General features: G+C 44.0%; 1 protein-coding gene across 1 annotated transcript in view; it reads left to right on the forward strand.

Annotated features, from left to right (window-relative positions):
- The window catches only part of NUP210 (nucleoporin 210), a 59,511-nt gene that overhangs the window by 9,171 nt on the left and 26,934 nt on the right, over positions 1 to 23,406 (forward strand). The window contains exons 4-18 of the mRNA XM_027892537.1: positions 1 to 97; positions 2,438 to 2,534; positions 5,007 to 5,157; positions 6,501 to 6,633; positions 7,393 to 7,551; positions 7,981 to 8,049; positions 8,350 to 8,456; positions 9,474 to 9,614; positions 10,768 to 10,905; positions 14,410 to 14,565; positions 17,387 to 17,582; positions 18,084 to 18,229; positions 19,651 to 19,872; positions 21,102 to 21,275; positions 22,996 to 23,188. The exon at positions 1 to 97 is cut by the window's left edge and continues 4 nt beyond it. Coding sequence (XP_027748338.1) covers positions 1 to 97; positions 2,438 to 2,534; positions 5,007 to 5,157; positions 6,501 to 6,633; positions 7,393 to 7,551; positions 7,981 to 8,049; positions 8,350 to 8,456; positions 9,474 to 9,614; positions 10,768 to 10,905; positions 14,410 to 14,565; positions 17,387 to 17,582; positions 18,084 to 18,229; positions 19,651 to 19,872; positions 21,102 to 21,275; positions 22,996 to 23,188 — 2,179 coding nt within the window. The remainder of the gene's footprint in view (positions 98 to 2,437; positions 2,535 to 5,006; positions 5,158 to 6,500; positions 6,634 to 7,392; positions 7,552 to 7,980; positions 8,050 to 8,349; positions 8,457 to 9,473; positions 9,615 to 10,767; positions 10,906 to 14,409; positions 14,566 to 17,386; positions 17,583 to 18,083; positions 18,230 to 19,650; positions 19,873 to 21,101; positions 21,276 to 22,995; positions 23,189 to 23,406) is intronic.

Raw genomic sequence — 23,406 nt, forward strand, 5'->3', positions numbered from 1 at the left:
GATCTAATTCATGGCATCCAAATTGTGTCCACAACGAGAGAGCTCTACCTGGAGGATTCCCCCCTGCAGCTCAAAATCCTGGCTTTGGATTCTGAAGGTAAGAGATGTGCAGGTGGGAGATGAAATACCTGCTGAAAGGTGTAACTGTGTGATGTGTGCACTGGTTGTATTTGTGACACAGCTGATTGAAGCCAAGTGGAGTAATTTAAAGGGAGTTTTCTGGATAATACGTTGGGAAGTGGTCAGCTCTTCTTCCTGTTTTTCTTTTGAGCTGAGGTAGTCTAAAGAATTTTGCAAGAGGACGTTTTATCTGAGCCCCATCAAGCATCAAACAGCAGGTTCAGAGGTGATGTTGAAGACCAACCACCTGTTGCTTAATTACTATCCCTTAATTACTACAAAAACATTTGGGAGGTACCATGTAGGCTCCTAGGAGTCAGTGCCTTTAGACTGAAGGCATAATTATTTAATAGGAGCAGAGTTTTTCTGCTTTTCATCCTGTCTGTAGCATCAGAAGAACCACCATGACCTGGTAAGAAGTCTGAAGAGCAGCAGTGGCTCAGAACCCACAGGGAGCGTTTCATCTGCATGGCTGAAACAAAGTGTGGGTTGGAAGGACTAAACTTCCCAATCTAAGTTTAGGGGCTCACAAAATCAATTCTTTTTGATCCAAATTAACCTTGGGATCTATCCTTGGGAGACCTTTGGATGTACTGGACTCTCAGTGGCCTTTTTGGGCACACTTTAAAATAAAAACCTTGAGGAGCAGCAGCGAGTTTACTGCAGGATATAATCGTTCAGGAAAAGGAAGGCTCTAGAATAAGGCACTTGTGAGTGCTTTTTGTTTTAATATTTAGAAGGTAAAAAAAATCAATATAAAATAATTATCCAGCTCAATGAATATTGGCAGCAGATGTGCTTAGGTTTGCTGAAAACTTGCACAAAGAACAGGTGTCAGGGCTGTTAGTGCAGCCTGTGTGAGTGGGAGGGAGAGGATGCTGTGTGGGAGCCCTTTGGGTATCCACAGCGCAGGGCCAGCATTGCAAGTCCTTAATTAGACCCTGGGGATGTGCCAAGGAGGATTTGTTTGGGGCTGATGACAATTATTGCATCCTTCATGTGGTGTGGGTCAGACCACTCATTAATGTTGATGGTTCTGCTCCTGTGAACATCAGTATATGCTCAGGAATATTATTTTTCCTTATTTTCTATTCCAGTAGTTTTAAATATATATATATTCTAATTATTTTTTCTTAAGCTATGTTTTTTTTCTCAGCTATATTAGTTGCTTTTTGTACATGTTTTTAATAAGCCGCTCCAAAGACAAACTCAATCATCCAATGCTACTTTTCAAATGCAAGAGAGGAAGATGATCATGGAGACCTTTGGCCAAATTAAGTGTAGAATGCAGAGAGGGGGGAAAAAAGTCACGTTGTTTTCTTTTGTGTGCTGAACTTTTGCTCAAGTTATTTTATTATGACTTAACTAGAGGTGAGTTAAATGAGAAAGACTTAAAAATGTGTGTCTTCATTTGTTTGGCTAAAAATGCATCATTAAAGTGAGACTTGTTAAATAATATGTTAAATAATCGAGTTTTAGTCAGTTTTATTTCTCTTGCCTTGTGTGTTTGGAGTTTTGTGTTTAAATTCCTGGCTATTTGGGATTTGGAACTCTGCAGTAAGTTGTGTAGAAATGGGAGAAATAGCAGAGGCTGTGCATTGTGGCTTAAAAATGGCATCATCTCTAATCAGAACAATTCAGTGACAGATTTGCATTGGTGCTTTCTTTAGTGATATAAATTTAAATGTCAAAGAGAGTCATACAAATGAAAATATATTTTAAAATATAGTTAACCCTGGGATTTGTGTTCCATATTTATTTGTGCCAGTGGACACTGCAATTCACAGCAAGATTCATCTTGAAGATTGAAAGATCCTTCAGCTTAGCAGCTCCTTACACTTGAATGTGATTGCATTAAACCTTTGTTTTCAGCCTATTTATTCCCTTCTGTTCTTCTTAACATTTACAGTTTCTCCTGTTCTAGTGGCTCCCAGTTTGTGGAAAGAAGGTGCTCAGTCTGAGCTTTTTGAGTGAAGACTTAACTGTTGTTGTGGATGAGTTGGGGTTGTGCTCATAACCAGAAGGACATTTGCAGTTCGTTGATGCTGTGAAATCAGGTTCCCCCAATGGTGTTGTTTAGCAGGGTTTTTTGAGGGGAGAGGGGCACACCTGCACTTACCTCCTGGGCTTTGTGGAAAACATCAAGTGGAATGTGGTGTTGAAAAACGTGAAAGGAAGACACACCTGGCTGGTGATTTTTAACTAAATACCAGTGGTTCTTCTTGTAGGGATGAGATAGACATTTCCTAGAGGAATAAGTCATGGTGTGTGTCCCAGGAGGACGTGGGATTGTGTTAATGCCAGTGTTTGGTTTCAGGGAACACTTTCAGCACCTTGGCAGGGCTGGTGTTCGACTGGACGGTGGTGAAGGACCCAGAGGCTGGAGGGTTCTCAGACTCCCACAGTGCCTTACGGTAAGGACATCCCACTGACCTCTCAACTTCATCTCTCTTAGTCTGGGATGTGTCAACATTTCCCCATGTCCAGGCAGTTTACTGAACTGTTCCTAAAATAATTGTGCTTAAGAGTCAGTTGTTTCAGGTTGGTTTTTTTGTAAGTGCCAAATCACTCTCATCCCTGTGTCATTTAACTGACAGTGTTCATGAGTGGCTCTGGTAGCTCTGATGCAATGGTTAGAAACAAATAGATGCAGCTGTTGATCTTGCTGAAACATCTTGTGCAAAAGGAAGATTTAGCAGTAAGACTCAGGATTTCAGCAGTTTTAATTTTTTTTTTTAAGGAAAAGAGAAGTTCCATTTCACAAAGGAGCTCTCTGAACTTGAAGAGTTGCAGGTGTCAGTCAACCCTTAGTTCTGGTGTTGAAGTAGTTCTGAAAGTAGCTAAACTTTAATTTGGCATGGAGCAAGTGCCTGCCTGTGAGCCAGATACAGCTGCTAGGGCCAGGTGGAATAGCTGAGTGAAAGGTGTTCAGGGCATTGTCTTTCAGACACAGCAGTGAATGCAAAGCACTTGCTTGATAAATAAGCCCCTGGTGCTTGGTTCATCATCTGTACTGACCCACAGACCAAGTTCACTGGAGTTTAAGGTGCTGTGTTTTGTGGGAACTTCTGTCCAAAGATCTTGGAAGTGCTTTACAGCTCACCAATGTGAGTGTCTTTCAGCATTTTTGTGTAATAAGGAAATATTGCCTCCATTTCACGGAGGTGGAGTTCGTGTTCCCAAAATCAGAAAGCTCACCTGAGGCTTTCTAGGAATAGAATCCAGACTCTGTGATTTCTTCTTTTTAAAGTACATTTTCCTTCTATCTCTGACACCAGACCATCTGTGGTGTGTGTTTTGGTGATGGTGTTTTTTCAATTATTATTTTATTAAGCATGTGCCCTATTTAGTTTTACAGTGATGACATTCTTCAGTGGTTTCAAAGAGAAATAAATGTGAGTGTCCACCTTCATTAAGCCAGTCAGGACTGAAGGCTGCTTAGCAGTGCCTCAGTGAGATATTTCCAGTTTGGGCTCCAAGAGTTCCACCTTTGCACTGTCCCCAGCTGGTGTCAACACACCAGGATGTGTTACTTAGCAGCAGTATGTTAATATTCATCGTGGTTTATGTCCTGGTGAATTTGGACATGTGAAAAATGTGTCCCTGAGCCATGGGAGTTTACCCGTCTGTAAACACATGCAACACAGGTTTTTCTCACCTAACAGTTCATAGACACTTGTTGAGAACAGCTCGAGTCAGAACTTCTTTTGGAATAGACTCACACTCGTGCACCAGAGCCCTCAGGGTCTTCAGAGAACAGCAACGTGTAGATAAATTGAGGGACAGGAAGGAACGTAGGAAATCCTTCACAGAGAAACTGGCTTTATGTTCATGTCATGATTGCATGAGCAGCACGTGGGGAAACCAGCTCTGAGAGCGAGCAGAGCGGCTGAGTGAACTGCCATCCTCAGACCTGTGTTCCAAACACACTGGAATTGGGGAAGGGGAGGGTAGCAAACAAGACTTTGCTGCTGAGTAAACACAGAGTCCACTTTTGCAGCCTTAGAGAAACAAACCCAGAGCTTTACCTGGGGAAAGCCTGATAAACTCTGATGTTCCTGAAGCTGCAGATGTGAGAGAGCCAGAGTGAATGGCTCCCACTGGGGATCCAAGTCCTAGTCCCCAGGAGCTTTTATTTTCACTGAAGTGTTTGCCAGAGATGTGGTTTAAACCAAACTAATATTGATCTGTGCTCTAGTCTTAGCACAGCTGTGATAACATAACAATGTTCTGTTGCAAAATAAATGATAAACTGTCACAAATATGTTAAAATCTGTGTTCTCCATGTAGCTTTACTGCTTTTGCTGTGAGGGTCACATAAAGCCAAGCACATGATGTGCACATGGGAGCTGATAACCTGAAAAACAGACTGCATTGCTGTCCTGTCATTTACCTGGTCATGGCAAATTCCTTCCCTCCCTCTTGTCACATCTCTTTGACATTCCTAATAGATACTGCAAGCATTCTGCTGGTAGAGTATTCCATAGTCATGGATTAAATGCATCCTGGTTTCTCCATGGGGGTCACAGTTATGTTCTGGGTTTGTTAAGCTCTTAACTTTTATAAATATTAACCTTTGGGTTTCTCATAGAGTTGTTCCACAGTAATCTAGAGAGTTTCTGCAGTCTACACCTACTCTACCATTGTAGACAACATGTGCAGTCTTCTGATAGCTCCTGAAAGCCCACAAGCGGCTTCAAACAGACTTATCAGTCACAGAAATGAGCTGCAGATATCTCAAAGGAGGACAATTTGGATATCTGGTCCCAGGCAGACATCTTAAATTTACTTAAAAATGGAAGTAGCTGGGAATAGATGCTGGGTTCTCTGGGAGTTTACAAAGATCATTTAACAACTCTCTGCTCACTTTTTGGTTCACTTTTTAGTATCCTCAAGTTCGTAGAATCCACTTACATCCCACCTTCCTATATCCTGGAGATGGAAAAAGTTGCCAAGCAAGGAGATACCATTCTGGTGTCTGGAATGAAAACAGGGAGTTCTAAATTAAAAGCAAGACTACAGGAAAGTGTCTATAAGGTAAGAAACTTGTGTTCATCTTGAACTTTTTATTATTTAATCTTACAGTCCAGTGTTCCAGGAGTTCTCTGAGTTTGCCTCGTTGTTTGTGGATCTCCACTGTGGATCTCAGTGCTGCATCTCTGCCACAGTGCATTGACACATCACCCAGGAAGGGCTGGAGTTTGGTGCATGTGCCAGAGAGCATCTCTAAACCTCTGAGAGAAGGCCCTGTGGCAGAGAAACACACCCCAAATGCTTCTGAGCACTTTTGTTTTTCCTGATGTTCATACTGCATGTATATAACTAGAATCATAGCATTTGGCGCTTTAGTCTTCGAAAAAAGACTCAACTAGAACCCTTCAGTTCTTTTACTCAGTAAATAAATGACTATAACAAGGGTTGCCCTGCTGGATATACCTCTCTTTCCATCCTGGGAACACCTCCTGACAGCCAGTTCTGCCTCCTGAGGTCCTGGTTTCCAGGGAAGGGAAGTTCCCCTTGTGTCTGCAGGTCTGATTTGGCAGATTTCTGCTGCCACATGCTGTACTTCATATTTCTGCTGGAAGGAGAATTGCCTTGGCCTATCTCACCCATACCTGTAGTTGTGGTTTTGTTCCAGCTCTCCCTGATTGTGCTGAATACATGTGCTTGCTCTACATATCACTGACTTTTGGGGGTCTGAGTGCTTGTAGCTTGCTTATTTTCCTGGTTTAATATTTATATTGCTTAGTTTTCTGGTTTAATATTCATATTTCTCAATTACTTTTGAGCTGACACTGTGAGTGAAAGTGAAATGATGTTGTTTGGTTTGTCATTTTTTTTTCCTCTTTCTGGTTTAGTAGCTCCCTTAAATCTGCCCCTGCTGCCAGACTGCACGTTTTCAGTGAACATCCCTCAAACAGCTGTAATGGAATTTATACAATTATCTGTTGTATTCCTAATTTAATAGACCAGTGAGTTGGATGTGGATTCCTCAGTGCAGTTCTAATGGATGTGCTGCCTGGAGGTACCACGTTTTGTAGCGGGGAAGATGAATTTCTGGCTGAATGATCACTGAGCTTCTGTCTCAAGTTTTCCTCTATTCTCTGGAAAACAGAACCAAAATGATCCTCACAGAGACTCAGGTTTTTTTCTTCCTCCTTGCACAGTGTGCACAGAGCAGGTCTCTGTACCATTCACTGTCCCTTGCATTGCCCTGTTGTGACAAAATTGGAGGTGAAAATAAAGAGCCAATTGCAGCAAGTGTTATTTTTCACTTCTACATTCTAAGTTGCTCCTGCATGGTCTGCTTCAAACGAGCTGCTTTCAATGTGCTTACTCTTTTTTTTACCTTTTTTTTTTGTTTTTCTCTCCATCAATAGGATGTACATCCTGCAGAAGTCAGATTGCTTATTTTGGAAAACATCCTTTTAAATCCAGTATATGACATTTATCTTCTGGTAGGAACATCCATTCAGTACAGAGTTCAGAAAATGAGGCAAGGGAAGATCACAGGTTGGTTCTGTTCTCTCTTATTTTTATTTTTTAATGCTTTGTGTGAATTTTTAACTGCTGAGAAATTTTTAATTGTATTTAAACTACTTGGTTAATATTTAATACTGTTTTCCTAAGGCACAGAGTGATACAGCTGCTTAGTTCTTTCTGTCAAAAAAATTGTGACTATAAAGAATATACTCCTGCAGATTTGTGGCGGATGTGAAGGTGAGGATAACTCAGAATAGGAGCCAACACTGGCATTTTAGATGTACTCATTTATTTCACAGCCACTGAGAATCTGAATGACTTTCTTAGTTAAATCAAATTTAGATGAGTAACTTTTCTAACAGAAAATGTTTTATTGGCAAATGGGTTCACTCCACAAAGTGGAGCCTCTGTAAGTGTGGGTTGGTTGGCTTTATGCCCATTTAGAAGTGTAATACCTTGACTCATTTTTGTCTTTTTTCTCTTTTTTTTTTTCTTTCTTTTTTTTCCCTTCTTTCTTTAGAAGCTGGAAATGCCTGGGCTGTTAGGTCTAAATAGTGAGCTGATATTAATTGGAAATTGCAGCTTCAAAGACTTTAAAGTCTGGCAGGAGGCTTACCCTATGTGTGTGTGTTGATGCAATGACAGAAATGCTGTCTTACAAGACACGAAAAATCCTGATTTCACGTGTGCACTCGGCACCAGTGGAAAATAATCAGCAGTAATTAGCAGCAGGCAGACCCTGCCACTCCTGGTTTTTCAGTTTGCTGCGCGGTCTCGTTGTCCCCACAGAAATCGCGATGCCGTCGGAGCTGTACGAGCTGCAGCTGCACAACCACATCCTGGATCCCCAGGGAGACCCAGCCCGGCCCGTCGCCAGCTTGGACCAGGCAACGTCCACTGTCACTGCCCTGCAGCTGGGCCAGACCAACCTGCTGCTGCTGCACAAGAGTATCCTTCCCTGGAGAGGCTTTGCCACCCGCCAGCTCCTGGCAGGGGACAAACTTTCCACCCAGAACCTTCTCCCCACTTGTAGCAGGAGCCCTGGAAGACGACTCTGCTGGGAATTCAGTCCCAGCAGAGCTGTCAGATGCCTTGGAGTGCTCTAAGAAATTGGGTTGGCAGAAGATCAGTTAAGTCATGTCTGTTCCCTCAGTCACTGTGCAGGTGTGCTGGGGCTTTATTCCATTTTTATATTTCCAGCATGATGTTCTGTGGTGAAATCTCTCCAGAATGCTCCCTGGCATGCAGGGGCGTGGGGATAACATTTATTTCCAATTTAAAATTAGCTCCAGGTGGCCAAAGAGGCACAAGGAGCCCCAGGAACAAACTGATCTTGACTTTTGACTAAACGTTTGTGTTCCTTTACTAAGACTGCAGGTATCCACATGCAGGGGGTGTCCAGGCTGCCCAACAGCACTGTCTATGTGGTAAATCCAGGGTACTTAGGTTGGTATTGATTTCCTTGATTGCTTCATATAATTTCTTGCCTTGCTTTTGTGATTTTCATGGTGTGTATGCACTCTTCCATTCCTTGTGTTACTTTTCATAGAAAAGTAATTTTACTCATGAAAGTAGCTCACTGTGAAATAGGTTTAGCAGTAAATAGGTATTTGCTTTTATCTCTGTGTTCAGCAGCTTTGAATAATAAATGTTCATCTGCAGAGTGTGGGCACCAGGAGCCAAATGCTTTTCTCCATTAGGGGAGAGACTGTTGGTTTGTGCTGTTCAGTGTCTCCTGTTTTGTAGGATTTACACTTCACCCAGGTGACAGATGGGTCCTGGAAACGGGCAGGCTCTATGAAATCACAATTGATGTGTATGATAAATCAAGCAATAAGGTGTATTTGTCTGAAGTAAGTTGAAATGTTTATGTACCTCTGAGTGTCTGTCTCCTGATTCCTGACTTGCTTTGAAATTAGCTGAGTGGTTTCTTATTTCCACTCAGGTAGGACGGTGCAAAGGGGGTCGTTTCTTGCCTTTTCCTTTTTTTCCCTCTGTTTTATTGCTTGTTGCCTTTTTAAAACAAAGCCCTCTGGGTGATTGATGTGAAACCACTGGAGTTTTAAGTGCTGGAGAGAAAACAGGAAGAAGTTGGACAATGAATTTCACGTTTGGATATCCAACCGCCCTCACAGGGGAGAATTTCTTCCTAAATTTCACATCCTAGGTGCTAAATCTGTACATAGTTCTTAAAAACAATATACAAAGAAAACAAAATTTAAATGGTTCATTTGAAAGAAAAAAGTAATAAAATTCCATATATGTAAATTTTAAACTATTTTTATATATTTTATCATATAAAATTTATATAAATATGAAATAATAAAATATAGCAATAAAACATCAAAAGGATAACATAAATATAATAAATTTTAAAATACTGATAAATTATTAAATATTTTATACAATTATTGCTTTTCAGAAAATGGAAAATATGGGAATGATATTCTATTTGCACATAATTGCTTCTTGAAATACAGATCTGGGTTTCAGCTTGAGCTCAGTGTGCTGCTGAGGCAGTGTATTTGTTCCTTTTTTTTTAAGAATGGCAAAATTAAGAAATTATTGTAATATATAAATTATTTAGTGGTAGAAATATTGGTACTTTCCACGTTAAGTCACACATTGCTGGTAATATAAAAAAGGAACCTTTCTGTGGAGTGAATGCTGTGTCTAAAAGGTAAAATCTTATTGAGAGACTGAAACTTCCACAGGGAAAAATTCCAGTCAGTCTCAGCCAGGTGTGCTTGAACTGTGTTGTTACAATAGTTTTCTCATTGATGTGTTATTGATCTGCTCTGTGTTTATGGCTGTCTGTACAGTTTTAATGTCATTTACCTGTAGCAATGTCTCTTGAATTCTGGTTTTAGAACATCAGAATTGATGCTGAGCTGTCCAGGGAATACTTTGAGGTGCTGCAGTCATCTCTGAATGGATCATATCATTATGTGAAGGCAATAAAGGAGGGGCAGACCACCATTGACGCTGCCCTGACAGCAGTGGTCGATCAGGTACGTCCTCACCAGAGCTCTCCTGCTTTACTGCTGGGCCTGAAATTAATTCGGCTGTGCAGGAGTGACCTCACAGGGAAAGAAAACCCGGGAACTGCATGGTCTGAGCTGCTTTGTTTGAACACATTAAGGACCAAATTCTAAAATCCCCACTTGAGGAAAACTCAATTAAGTCAGCAGAGGATTTGTGTAGGTAAAGAGTGGGATTTTGGTGCCAGGCATGTGGCAAAGGCCTGTTCAGGCAGCAGTGCACAGCACTGATCTCTTCTCTCGTGGCAGGTCCTTGTGCAGGCACATCCCATCCCCTCGTGCTGGGGCAAAGGCCCCTCAGGCTGAGGGGGTTTTACAGTGTGTTGTGGTAGATCACCAGTGTCACACCCTGGCCTTGCTCTGCTCTCACACTGGGGGAGTTTGCTGTCATTTGGTAAGTGATCTTAAACGCTGGAATGAAAATCTGCCAAATGTATCAGCCTGCACATTCCTTCCCATTAATATGGATTAACTCTCTGCTGAACGTGTGGCTAACTGGGGCACGTGGTGTGCAAGGGACTTGCTTTTGCTTGAAACTTCAGCCCATCTGCTGTGCACTCATTTCAGTGGTTCCTGGAGCAGGGTCTGTGTGTGAGAAGGGAGGTCGTTCCCTGTGTCAAAGAGGTGCTCTCCAGTGGAGTAGGATCCACTGGGAGCTGCCAAAGCGTTCCCTCAGCACTGCAGGACCAGTGTGTTGTTCCAGAGGAGGTGGCATTGCAGTGACAGCAGAGCTGGGAAGGCCAGTGGCTGGGGGTGAGCAGTGGGTCTTCTGGGCTGAATTTGATGCTCAGAGTGGAACAAGCAGAGTAAACACAGATGTTGAGTGGCCAGATTGGTTCCCAGACACAGTCTCCAAACAGTAGTGCCAGAGTGTCCCTCTGTGCTGTTTGCCTTTTAAATTAACCAGGGCACCTGTTCCTCCACAGCAACAATCCTCATTTTATCCAGCAGCACAGCTTGCTGCCAGGAGCTGACTGTTTGCTCACAAGTAACACACTCCACGAGTGACCCTCAGCAGTGTTCCTTTCTCTCCTGAGATGTTTCCAACAACTGGAGGACTAAACATGATCTGTGGGAAGCCCTGAGGTGCCGTTGGTTAACGCTGTGCTCTTGCATTTGGCAGGATGGAGGGGTCCACACGCTACCAGTTCCAGTGAGGAACCAGCAGGATGTGGAAATCTATGTTCCCATAGTTCTGTCACCGAGTATCCTGACGTTTCCTTGGCAGCCAAAAGCAGGAGTTTACCAGTACACCATCCAGGTATGCCAGAGAACCATCCAGCTGTAGGGAGTACTGCTCAGGCAGGCACACTGAGGCCTGAAACCACTTACAGAGGGGACTTTGGATATTCCAGGCACAGGGATGTCTGAAAACGGGAGGAATTAAATGTTAGGGATGTTAGGTACAGGAGTTAATGTGTAGTTTGAAGAAAGCACCAAGAAACCAACAAATATAAAACTCCCACGGACTTTCACCTCTTATCTTTCCTTCCCTTTCTCTCTCCCCTCGTGTATGCACCTCACAAATGTGCATGGGGTGGTTTGGAATTCCAGGAAACATCCTGGGTACAAAGATTCACAGCGATAATTAGAGGCTGTCGTTTGCTGGAAGGGGTTGGGAGTATGAACTGGAGTGGAAAGTCACTGCAAAAAGGGCATGACAAGATGAATTTTCACCACTCTGTCAACCTTGGACATCAGTATCCTTCACTCACCACACCCCTCATACTGCTAACAAAAGTTCTAGGGAGGCAAAGGCCTCGGTTCCATTTCCAGAAGGGACTTTTCCCCTGTGTTTCTTACGCGTGTCTTTGCTCCCAAGCTGTCAGTTGTTCCATAGGTTTCATGACCAAATGGCTTGGCTCCCAATATCCTGTATCTCCAGCCTAACTAAGGCAAAGGACACTGTGCTTTCCCAGTCCAGTGATGCCCAAGCCCTGCACTCAGGTGTTTGATGCACAGTTCGTGCCTCTCCCTTTTAGCAGGAAGTGGTGCTGACTTTTGGGTCTGTCCTCAAGTATCTAAAGAGCCTAAAGAGTATCCAGAAAGAGGCAGTGACACTCGTGGTGTTGGGCTCTTCTCCTGGGTAACCAGTGACAGGATGAGAGGAAATGGCCTCAAGTTGTGCCTGGAGAAGTTTAGATGGGATATGAGGGAAAACTTCATGGAAAGGGTTGTCAGGCATTGGCACAGCTGGCCAGGCACTGGTGGAGTCACCATCCCTGGAAGTGTTCAAAACATGTTTGGATTGGCAGTTGAGGACGTGGTTTAGTGGTGAACAGGGTGGTCTGGGTTGATGGTTGGACTTGATGATCTTAAAGGTCTTTTTCCAACCTTGATGGTTCTGTGACTCTAGGAAGAGAATCAATCTCAGAGGGATAAAGCTGCATTCTGCAGTGCAAATCCCAAGGTAACTCCATTGAGTTTAGTGCTTCATCTGCACTTTCATTTCCTGTGGCCTGAGTTTGGTTTAGTTCATGCTATTCCCAACCACATCAGCAGAGTGTGGTAAAAATTCTTAGTACAAATATGCATTTTCAGTGCTTCATCATAATTCTGGTGGAGTTTTCCCAGTAAGGGAAAGTAAATGTGCTTTTGTTTCCCACCTCGTTCACAGTTCTACTCTTATCTCACCTTACCTTGCATATGTAATGAAGCATCTCACCAGAGAACATTCCTGCCACTGTAGTCATTGTGTCAGTATTCTTACTTTACTGTGGTGGGGTTTTTTTCATTAAAAACGTGCAAACCTTTTTCTTCCAACGTTGCAGTGAGTTTATACTTGTAAAACTGAGCCCATTCCACAGTAGCAGTGGTTGTTGACAGGAGCACACACAGCTCCTCTGCTGTTCCTGCCTGCAGAGCAATGTTTGCCTCCTACCCCACGGTTTGTCAGGCTGTTTTAAACTGGTGAGTTTAAACTCTCCCCTTCTGGGAGCAAGTTGAAAGGGAGTTTTGGATCTAACCAGATTCTGTTTATAGCTGAAGGAACTCCCTCCAGATGGTATCAGAACGACTGGTAGGTTTTACTTTGTCTGCTGTCTGGTTTGTTGTGGTTGCTTTGTTCATATCTGTGCCGATGAGGTGGGCTCTGCTGCTTTTCCTTCAGTCCCTGCCAGCTTTGGGAAGGTCAGGATGGGGAGGTTGCTGTGTGCTGGGGAGGCATCGCTGTCCCAGGGAGCCCCTCAGGCTGGGGGGGAATGATTAGATTGTAATGAAAGCTGGTTTATCCTTTCTCTCCTCAGTGCTAGAGAGAAAAAAATCTAATGCTGTGCCAAAATGTTTGTTTGGCAAGAAGATGAGACTTCATACAATTAGTAAGAATTGGGTGTTTCTGTTTTATGTTTTCTGCTCATCTCTCTGTTTTAATAAAAATACCTTTACAAAATGAGCAGAACTCCTGCGTGTTTTCAGCCTTCCTCACCACATCTGTGCATCCCCTCCTGTCACACACATTGCCTGTGCATCCATTGGTCTGTGTCCAGTGCTCCTTCTGGAATCAGGGAAGGAAGAAAGGGAAATGAGGCTCCTTTTCATTTTCCTTTTATTCTCTTTTCCTGGTAAAAGTTATTAGTCAAGTTCCTGCAGAATTTAGAGTTGCTTATTTTCCGCACTGTCCTTTTTTATCATCTTGTTTGTTTTTACTTTAATTATGAAACAGGTTAAAGGAAATGCAGAGGAAGTTAAAGAAATTAAAACAATATACATTAAAAAATTACTCCAGCGTTCAGCCTTGTTCTACTCTGATGGAACTTTGACATTTATTTTGGAGTGTCAAAGCTATCTCTTTTTTTAACTTGATTTAAAAATTTTCTCATTATACCTTCCTGCATAGTATTTGTCTCAAGAGGTACTTCCTATAGCTCACAATACTGATGTTTAAAATCGACATGTTTTACAGCATTTAATGATTGTGGTTCTCCAGTAACTGGGATTGCACATCCTGGAGGTCAATACTCTGTGCTGGTAACTGTTTATACCCCTACAGTAGAACCCTGCAGCAGATCCTGCCCTGGCCTGGCTGCCAGGGGCTCCTGCAGAGCTGTGTCCTGTGTGCCTGTTGATGTGACCATTAGATCAAGGTTCTCACCCTGTAGGAGAATTCCACTCCCTCATGGAATGACTGACCTGTTGCTGCAGCAGCACTTCATCGAATGGCTGCAGGTGGATCTGCTGATTTTTCAGCATAGGAATAACGAAGTATTGCCAAGAAAAGAGTGACCTTTTTTCCCCTCCTTTTTTCTTTTTTCCCCTCATTACCTCCTTTCCTCCCTGTCTCCCACCTCCTTTCCTCTTCCCTTTAGATCCCTTCCCAGATCCCACTGGCAGAAGCTGGTGGGTGCAGAATGTCAGCTCAGCAGCTCTGAGACACCCCAGATGAGAGCAGAGGAGCAGTGGGAGTTGTGGGGAGCAGGATTATCCCCTCTGGTGTGCTGGTCTGTGCTGTGCTGTGAGCACAGCTGGGAGTTGGGAGATTCCCACCAGGCTTGAGCAGCTGCAGGAGGGAGGTTTGGGTTGGAGCACTGGTGAGCACACAGGGCATGTGCATGAAGAAAGCTGAAATTTGAGTGAGTGAAGGGTACTAATCTTCTCATCTCTCTCTTATTTGCTTATTTGGAAGTTCTGAGGTGTTACTTTGTTCGTATTTCCCCTTTCTCAGTGTGTTCCTGGTTTTCATGCAAAACATTCCAAGGTGTGACAGCAGAGAAATGGGAGAATCATATACTCTATAAAATCTTTGAAAGATTTTCCCTCTCTGTTCCAGGCTCGTGGTGGAAGTGGGAATTTCAGCTGGTCCTGCTCTAACCAGGCTGTTGCAACAGTGACAGTCAAAGGAATGATGACAACAGGCAGTGATACTGGGATCAGTGTTATTCAGGCAGTTGATGTTCAGAATCCCTTGCACTATGGAGAAATGAAGGTAAGACTTCTGTTTGTCCCTCATCGCTCTCGAATATGGGGTTTGGAAACAGTGAAGCAGCTGAGAATGCCATTGGCATTCCACTTCCAAAAGGTTCCCAGGAGGTTTCCCTGCCTGCCCTGTGCAAGTGAAGTGATGAGTTCCAATCTGTGCTCTGGGGGTTCAGACTCTGTCCACTGCTTGAACTTCACTCCCATTTTTGCCCCTTCCTGACTTCCTTGTTGGAAGTTCTGAGTGCAAGGAGGAAATGGTGATTTACTCCCGGTCTGGCCATCTAAGCAGACAAGACAAACTTAAAATGCATTCTGCAGGGTGAGAAGTGGGCATTTTGCCCTGATATAAAAGGGTGGCAGGATACCAGGATGTGCAAGGAAATTCCTGTCTGGAGAAGTGACTGAAGTGAGTACAGTACCACAGAATGAATCCTGATACCAAGGCTGGACAAGAAAAAGCAGTATTTTAGGGAAATTAGGACAAAATGGCAGTGAAAGACATGGCTCCCAAGAGGGATTTCATGGTCTTTCTGCAAGTCATCCCCTGTTCTTAGGATCTGGTCATGGTGTATGTGGAGTGAAGAAAATCCAGGAACAGCACCTGGAATGGCCCCACAGGAAGGGTGTGCAAAGGAAGGTGAAGAAGCTGCTCTGGTTAACACTGCAGATCCACAGTCTTCAATATTTTTGTGTGGAGTGTTGCTGATTTGGAGATAACTTCTTCTGTCCTTTGGACACAAATAAGTTTCCTTAATGAAACTCTTGGTAGGCTTTTAAGAGCAGCTGGATCTGTGATGTGATGGAATAGAAACTACAAGTGCTACTGTGGTGTGTTTGCTGCTCTGCTGCCTTCACAAATGGAGGATTTAAATCTGGGCTTGAACTCTGTGCCTTTTGCAAAGAGCTAAACACGGGAATGGAAATGTGAGGGAGCAGAGGAAGCTGCTCCTGGGCTCAGGGAAGCTGAGAGTGCTGGCTGTGAGCACTCCAGGGGCTCTGTGTGTGTGTGACTGCAGGGCCAGCGATGAAATGGGTTTGTTTGGAGGCTGCCACATAACCCCCACCTGCCTCAGGCTTCCCAAAGCTGATGGGCCTTGTTCCTGGGGAGTAGGATTTAGGAAGCCCTGGGGCAATGCACCTTCCTTCCAGGGCAGTGCCTGCCACTGAGCACCTGCTGGGGAGGGGCATCCCAGTTCATCAGCTATGCACAGCATCTCCCAGTTTGTAAACACTGCTGGAATTGTTGTCCTGCACTTCTGTTGAACCAAAGTCCCTTTGGGCAAAAGTGTTGAAAAATGTATTTGCTCCAGTCTGTCCCATAATGAAGAGGGAACTATGGAAACAAATATTTTTTCCTACATTTTTCCCCCCTTCTTTTTTTTTCCTTCAGTGTTTTTAGTTTACATGTTTTGGGAAAGATATTTCTAACTAAATTACATTTGGAGCAGCTTCATCTACTAATGCTGGGTTTTTGAGGGGTGAGTTAGCTTGGGGTTTTGCTCAGAGTATTTCTGTCAATTCTGCAAAATTAGTTTGAGAGGTACGAAACTTCATCCTTAAAGCAATGACTGAAATTCTTAAAATAGTGGCACGAATTAAAATCTGTTCAGAATTTAATTTACAGACTTGCTGTGAAATAATTCCCTGAACAACCCAGATGCTGCTTTTTAGCAGTGCAGCAGTTACAGCAAGAGATAAAGGGATGAAGATTTTTCGGCTCAAACTTATTCTCCTCAAACATAAGTCAAAGCCTGAGGACAGAAAGAACCCCTGTGTCCATGAGAGCTTTCAGAGCAGTGTATTGCACAATCCGAATAGGTTATTTTTGAATGCTTTTGTTCTTGTGTGTTAGGAACTGCAGAGTTCTGTTCACTGACCTGGGTGAGCAAGTTTAGTACTAGTACTTTTAGGAGTAGTTAATCCACACAGACTACAGCTTTAACTCTTGAGCATATGGCTTGGTGTCCTGAAGCCATTTGCAGAGGGTTAGGTAGTGAAGATACTGCAAATAAAAGCTTTGGTCATAGTGATTGTTATGAAATATGTGGTCAGTCTGTGGTGGATTCTTTAATGGAAAAACAAATCAGGAAAACAATGCAGTTAAGGCTTGTTCATCAGCATACCAACTATAGAACCAGAGAATCATGGAATGGTTTGGCTTGGAAGGGACCCTAAAGCCCATCCAGTCCCAGCCCCTGCCATGGGCAGGGACACCTTCCACTGTCCCAGGTTGCTCCAGCCTGACCTTGGACACTTCTGGGGATGGGGCAGCCACAACCTGTGCCAGGGCCTGCCAACCCTCTATAACAGCAGGGAAGAGTTATTTCTGCCAATCTTTTTCTGTATTTCACTGTTGACCAGTCCTCTGAAGAAGAACAAAGCTGAGTACAGAGTCAACAGGTGGAAATACAACCCAAGATTACTTGTTGAAGCAGAAGGTTGTTGAATTAGGCTGTAGATACATGTTCACTTATGTTAGATTTCTGCAAATTACTGTGTGGAAACCTTGAGCTCTGGACAGTTGTAAAAATGTTTTGCCAACAGAAATGCAAAGAAAGAAGATAGAAAAGGCATTGAGGAAATATTTGGGTCATTAGTTCCCTTAATGTCTCCATCCCTGCTGCTGGGAGGGAGGGAGGCTGGGCAGCCTTGCTCACTGTGCCAGGTATGAAGAAGTCAGAATGTGAAGGAGTTGGGTGTTCAGTCTGTCCCATTTGGTGATGGGACCTCCTGGAGATGCAACACAACCTGGCCCACACCTTAAACCAGCAAAGCTGCTGTGGGCAAAGAGCTGTGAAATCCCTGTGTGCTGTGTCTCTCCCCTGCAGGTGTATGTCACTGAACCCAGTGGGATGGAATTCACGTCCTGCCAGGTGGAAGCACGTGTTGGCCAAACCCTGGAGCTGCCCCTGCAGATCAACGGCCTCGCGACGGAGACGGGCACGTTGATCCCCCTGAGGGACTGCTCACACCTGGATCTGCAGGTGGAGGTGGAGAACCAGGGGGTGTTTAGCCCACTCGAAGGTGATTTGACCCCCTCCCTGTTGTGGAAGTTAAATGAAGATATTCCTGTCACACATCTTTCAGTCACTGTTCATTTTTCTGACTTCAGAGGGGGGGATCAGAGTGTGTTTATTTTGAGGATGCATTTACTTTTTTATGCAGAACTTCCCTCTGATATTTCTGATGTTTTGGGGGACTCTAAAAGCATTTGACAGTCATTTTATTGGATAATATGTGGTCTCCCATATGTCTTTCTATTGATTCAGTATTTTTAACCTGCTTCTGTAACAAAGTTGTGCCAGGGCCTCCCCACCCTCACAGCCAAGAATTTCTTATTAATCTCTAGTCTAAGCCTGCTTTCTGTCAGTTTGAAGCCATTCCCCCTTGTCCTGCCACTCCAGACCCTTGCCAAAACTCCAGCTCTCTTGTAGGCTCCCTTCAAACAACCACCTTGAACTTGATTAACATGCCTGGGCATTGCTCTCTAAACATGTTTTTATCTCTTTCTGATTTCTCTGACAGGAAGGCTGAAGCCAGGTGCTGGTTTCTGCAGTGGGGTGAGAGTGAGAGCCGAGGCTCAGGGATTCACCACCCTGGTGGTGAGCTACACCCACGGGCACATCCACCTCAGCGCCAGCATCGCCATCGCGGCCTTCCTGCCGCTCAGAGTGAGTGTTGGCTCTGCTCCTGAGGCAGCACTCAAAATGCCTTTCAATGACAGAGAGCAGGTTGATGTTATGCAATAAATATGTTCAAAACAGGAGGTGGGTGGGTTTATATTTCGCTGTTGGCCAGGAGCAGTAGATGGAAATACAGGACAGTGGTACCTCATCTTCACAGACCAGCACTGACTCTGCAGAGCTGAAGTCTAATGCATTTGGCCACAGCTGTTTTCCCCCAAATCTGGAAAAAATGTTAGTGCAAATGGTAGAAACTTTGTGACTATAATGATGATTTTATGATTTAAATATGCTTTTCTGTCAGATATCTTCAAATAATTATGCTCAGCTATTTAAGATGCTGAGATGTCCTAAGGAGAGTATGCACACTTTCTGTTCTGTTGTTGGCAGCAGTGAGAGAGAAGCACAGTCCCTCCAATTAGGGATTTTTCGTGTCTGTGGTATCGTTCACATTTATTAGCAAAGCCCCTTGAGGTGTTGTAAAGCTGCTTTTCATGTATAAAGTGAAATGATTCTGGGGTACCTGACAGAGCCAGGTCATGGTGACAAAGGGGGTGGGTTAAGTGCACTTTTTAAAAAAAAAAAGCTGTGCTCAGATGTCTCAGTGAAGAACTTCTCTTTCTTTGAAGTGTAGAACAGTGATTTCCACATTATTTTCCCTCCTTTCTGTAGAATGAAATATTTATGATGCCTAGAAAGAGAAGGCAGCATTTTTCTGTCAGACATCTATTAATAAATAAATTACAGCATTAAAAAGTGGGAGAAAGATAAACAGTCCAAGGGCAGGCAGACCCTTGAGACTAAATCTCATTGGTTTCTAATGGGATTTTAACTTAATATTACAAATACAATCAGGGAGTAAATGGGAGGAAAGAGGACCTCACCTTGTCTCTCTTCCTTTCAAAATGCACCTGTGGAAAGAACTGAATTTTGTTAGCTGCTCTTTCTTACTGAACTCCAAAGTAATATAATGTTGTGGAACACAAGCTACAAATGGTTTTTGTGTATTAAATGTCAGGTTAATTGCTGTGGTGATGAACAGCACAGGCTGCCCCAGGAATGCACATCAGTGCAGAGAGGTTTGAAGTAAAACTCGTGTAGGAGAATGATTACATACACAGAACTGTTCTGGAGAGAGCACTGTCAAGAGAAAGTACAATTTGACATTACTTCATTCATTTAAAGTACTGCCTATTTTAAAGTGTAGCAGAATACTCTGTGCTCAGAAAAGTATTTAAGGGTCTTCTGCTGTAATTTTTCATGAAAGAGATGTGATAACTTTCCTTTGGATCCGTGGGTTCACTGATTATAATCCAACTGGGCAGAATTCTTGTAGGTGATGGTAATTATTTTGGTGCAGCCCTGGTCTTGTGTAAATTGAATTATTAATTTGTAATTACTCACTGCAGGCTGTGGATCCACCGTCTGTCGCTTTAGTGACTCTGGGTTCCTCCAAAGACATGTTGTTTGAAGGAGGACCTGGCCCATGGGTCCAAGAGCCTTCCAAGTTCTTCAGGAACATCACTGCTGAGGATGCAGAAAGCCTTGTCCTGTCTTTACTTGGCCCTTCTACCTCTCAAAACCACAACCAGCACTGGGTGAGGGTGTCGTGCAAGAGCCTGGGAGAGCAGGTAAGTGCCAGAAGGTGTTTGTGTTACCTTCCATCAAACACTGAGCTCAGGCAGCTGAGAACAGGCTCCAGACAGATTTATGCTACCACACACTTGTTATATGGGAGGTTGTTTTTATAACAGGCCAGTAAAGAACTTGGATAAGTATATTGTTTATGCATTGTGATGCTGGTGCAGGTTGTGGAGTGAGCATTTCCCAACATTCTGTTATCAAGTGGTTTATGGTGGGTTTATTGCAGCATAAACCCAAGCCATGGAAACCTTATGTTGTGGGATGCCCTAAACATCCTGATGAGTGCAGCTTCAGCTTGCACAAGCAGCATCAGAGCAGAAGGTTACTGCAGCAAGCTGCCTCTTCTGTCTGCCCTGCTCCTCTTAACCGCATTACCTCCCAGGGTAATTCTGTTTATTCTGACAAATGACAGCTGTAGGAATTCACTGCTCTGCAATTTGTGCAGCTTTGTGAACGTGGCCGTAGTCATTTCCCACCTGGTCCTGTTCTCCCCACCGTGCAGAAGTGATTTATCCTGCTTTGTTCATCTTCCCCAGTCTGTAAAGCATTTAGCTTTGGTTTAATGTTTTCCTCCTGCAATTCTGCAAGGCCTAAGCATTTTGGTGGGGCTGCCAAATTCCACTGACTTCCTCAGTGAAGCCTCTGCAAAGCAGAGCTGTATCTGTGAGTGCAAACCCAGAAAGAACAGCCCTTGTTGCTGCTGTCTGGACTGTGTGTGCATTGGCATCTGCATGCTCTGCACCACTGCATCAGTGGATGAGGGAACCAGAGCTGCCTCAGCCTGCTGGGATACCCTTCTCTGGCTTTAGAGCCACTTTGTTTTGCTGGAGGCTAAACAAGGAATGTAAAATAAAAGATAAGATGTTTTTAAACACAGTGACGTGACTATAAATATTGTCTTTTGGCTGTTCTGTTCTCACTCTGCAAGAAGAACACCTGCTGTTTCCTTTTTAAGTTACCAGGAGATTTGTTGTGAATTAAGTTTGACAGTAATGAACAGGAATACCTAGGAAAAGTTCCCAGGAATAGTACTTTGATTGTGCTATAGAACCGTGCTTGAAAAATGCACCTCCTTTTACATCTCCCTGTGCTTTAATGGTGCTGTAAATCCCCAAGAGTCGTATTTTTACTTGTTCCTTCTGCCATCAGAGTTGAACTGAGGCCCCTGGAAACAGAACACGCCTGAACTCTCCTTCCTCATTTACCTCTTTTCCAGCTTCTTGCCTTGACAGTTGGGAACAGCCCCACGGTGACCAACCTGTTCCCAGCGGTGGAAGTGGCTGTGGTGAAGTTCATCTGCGCTGTCCCTTCCCGGCTCACCCTGATCCCTGTTTATGGCAGCCCCCAGCTCGACCTCTCCTGCCCTTTGCTGCAGCAGAACAAGCAAGTGGTAAGGGAAGGGTTCTTCTAACAGGAGGATCAGTGTTGGGACCTCCACGTGGGAAGTAAAGCAGCAGGACCTGCTCCAGGAGGGGCAGTGCTGGTGTCCCTGTCTGCTCCTGCACTGGGAGAGGTATGGGCAGCAGGGCCAGGGAGGGGATTGTGCCCCTCTCTTCTGCCCTGTAAGAGCCACCTGGAGCTCTCTGTCCAGCCCTGGGGCTCCCAGCACAGCACAGGGATGTGGAGCTGCTGGAGCAGGGCCAAAGGAGCCCATGGAGATGCTCCCAGGGCTGGATTCCTCTGCTCTGGAGCCAGGCTGGGAGAGCTGGGGGCATTCACCTGGGGAAGAGAAGGATCCAGGGAGACCTGGGAGCCCCTTCCAGGGCCTAAAGGGGCTCCAGGAGAGCTGGAGAAGGACTGGGGACAAGGGATGGAAGGACAGGACACAGGGAATGGCTTCCCACTGCCAGAGGGCAGGGAGAGATGGGATATTGGGAAGGAATTCTTCCCTGTGAGGGTGGGCAGGCCCTGGCACAAGTTGCCCAGAGAAGCTGTGGCTGCCTCTGGATCCCTGGAAGTGTCCAAGGCCAGGTGTGGAGCAACCTGGGCTAGTGGAAGGTGTCCCTGCCTGTGGCAGGGGCTGGGACTGGTTGAGCTTTTAAGTCCCTTCCCACCCAGATCATTCTTTGATTCTGTGATTCTGCAGTGATCATTCAAACAGGTTCATAAAGGGACCTACCAGAAAATAGGAATATACCTCAGAGCACTTGGGTTGTGGCTTCTCACTCAAGTGTCTCAGTGAGGAAACCCTTCTGACCTGTGAGATAAAATTATTTTTCATTTAAAAAAGGAGGGGGAAATATTTCCAGCAGCTGTTTCTGAGGAAAGTACTTGCTTTCTAAAGCACTTCATTGTAATCTAACTGTGCCACTGAGCATGCAGAGACATATTTTACCATGCATGTGTGTGTCTTACCAGTAAAGGCACGAATTTTGCTGATGAGAAGATCTCTGTGGAAGCACATCAGAGGTGTCCAGCTTTGCACCCCTGAGTCACAGTAAATGGACAGTGCATATCTGTAGATTATCAAGCTTGAAGAACTTTGCTATTTTATTTTTACTCTGTATTCTCTCTCCTGAGGAGTGTTGTCACGTTTTGGCTGCTCAGTAAACAGTGTTTTGTCATGTTAATATTCCCAGGCAAATATAAAAGTCACCCTCCTTTCCTAAAACTGCAATGCTTGTTGAGTTGATGAATCATTTCAAGTAGCTTCTGGGTAATAACAAGAGGAGAAGGGTTTTTTGTGTATTATCAGTCACTTGAGAGCTCACCTGCCTTTCTGGCTCCATCATGTGTCAGTTCAGCTTCCTTTGGCACACTGCATTTCACACCACCAGCTCTGAGCCTCTCACAAACAGCACTGTTCTTCATTACTTGTTTGAGTTCTGAGGGATGGAGTTGAGCTGCAGGTCGATTTTGTTGTTGTTGGTTTGTTTTTTTCTTTATTTGTTTGAAGGTAATTCACTGGCTAAAAAAACCACTCTATCCTTCCAAAAAAAGCAAACCCTTGCAGTTGAAGTGCAGCTTAATGACCTGCATTGATGGCTCATTTTAATGAACATGCCTCATGTAATGAGTGTTACAATAAATCTCATGGAACTCAGCATATGTTTTAATGACTAAGAAATGCTCTTGTATCTGTTCAGTTCCAAATATTCCTTCTTTTTCAGGTTCCTGTCTCGAATTATCGCAATCCAGTCCTGGATTTGGCTGCCTATGACCAGCAAGGCAGTAAATTTGATAACTTTAGCTCTCTTAGTGTTGTCTGGGAGTCAACAAAAACAGCCTTTGCTCATGTTGAGCCTGATATGCCAATGGAGCTGATTGTGAAGGAGGATGGGAGTGGTCAGAAGAAAATGCACGGTATGAGCTGGTTTAGATGAGCATTTCATTGTTTGAAGGAGGTCAGGATTAAATCTGTTTGTTAATCACTGAGCTTGATTAAAGAAATTACTGTAATCTCCAGTTATATATCATCTTACAACATACAATTTTAGGGTGTGCTATTTGGGGTGGGGGAAGCAGAAAAAAAGAGCCAGACTTCTTGTCTGTTGATAATGGTACTAGAAGAGCTCAGCAGT

Source organism: Empidonax traillii, unplaced genomic scaffold (genome assembly GCF_003031625.1).
Source record: "Empidonax traillii isolate 1590-97213 ecotype Southwest subspecies unplaced genomic scaffold, ASM303162v1 scaffold356:size572493, whole genome shotgun sequence".
Lineage (NCBI taxonomy): Eukaryota > Metazoa > Chordata > Aves > Passeriformes > Tyrannidae > Empidonax > Empidonax traillii.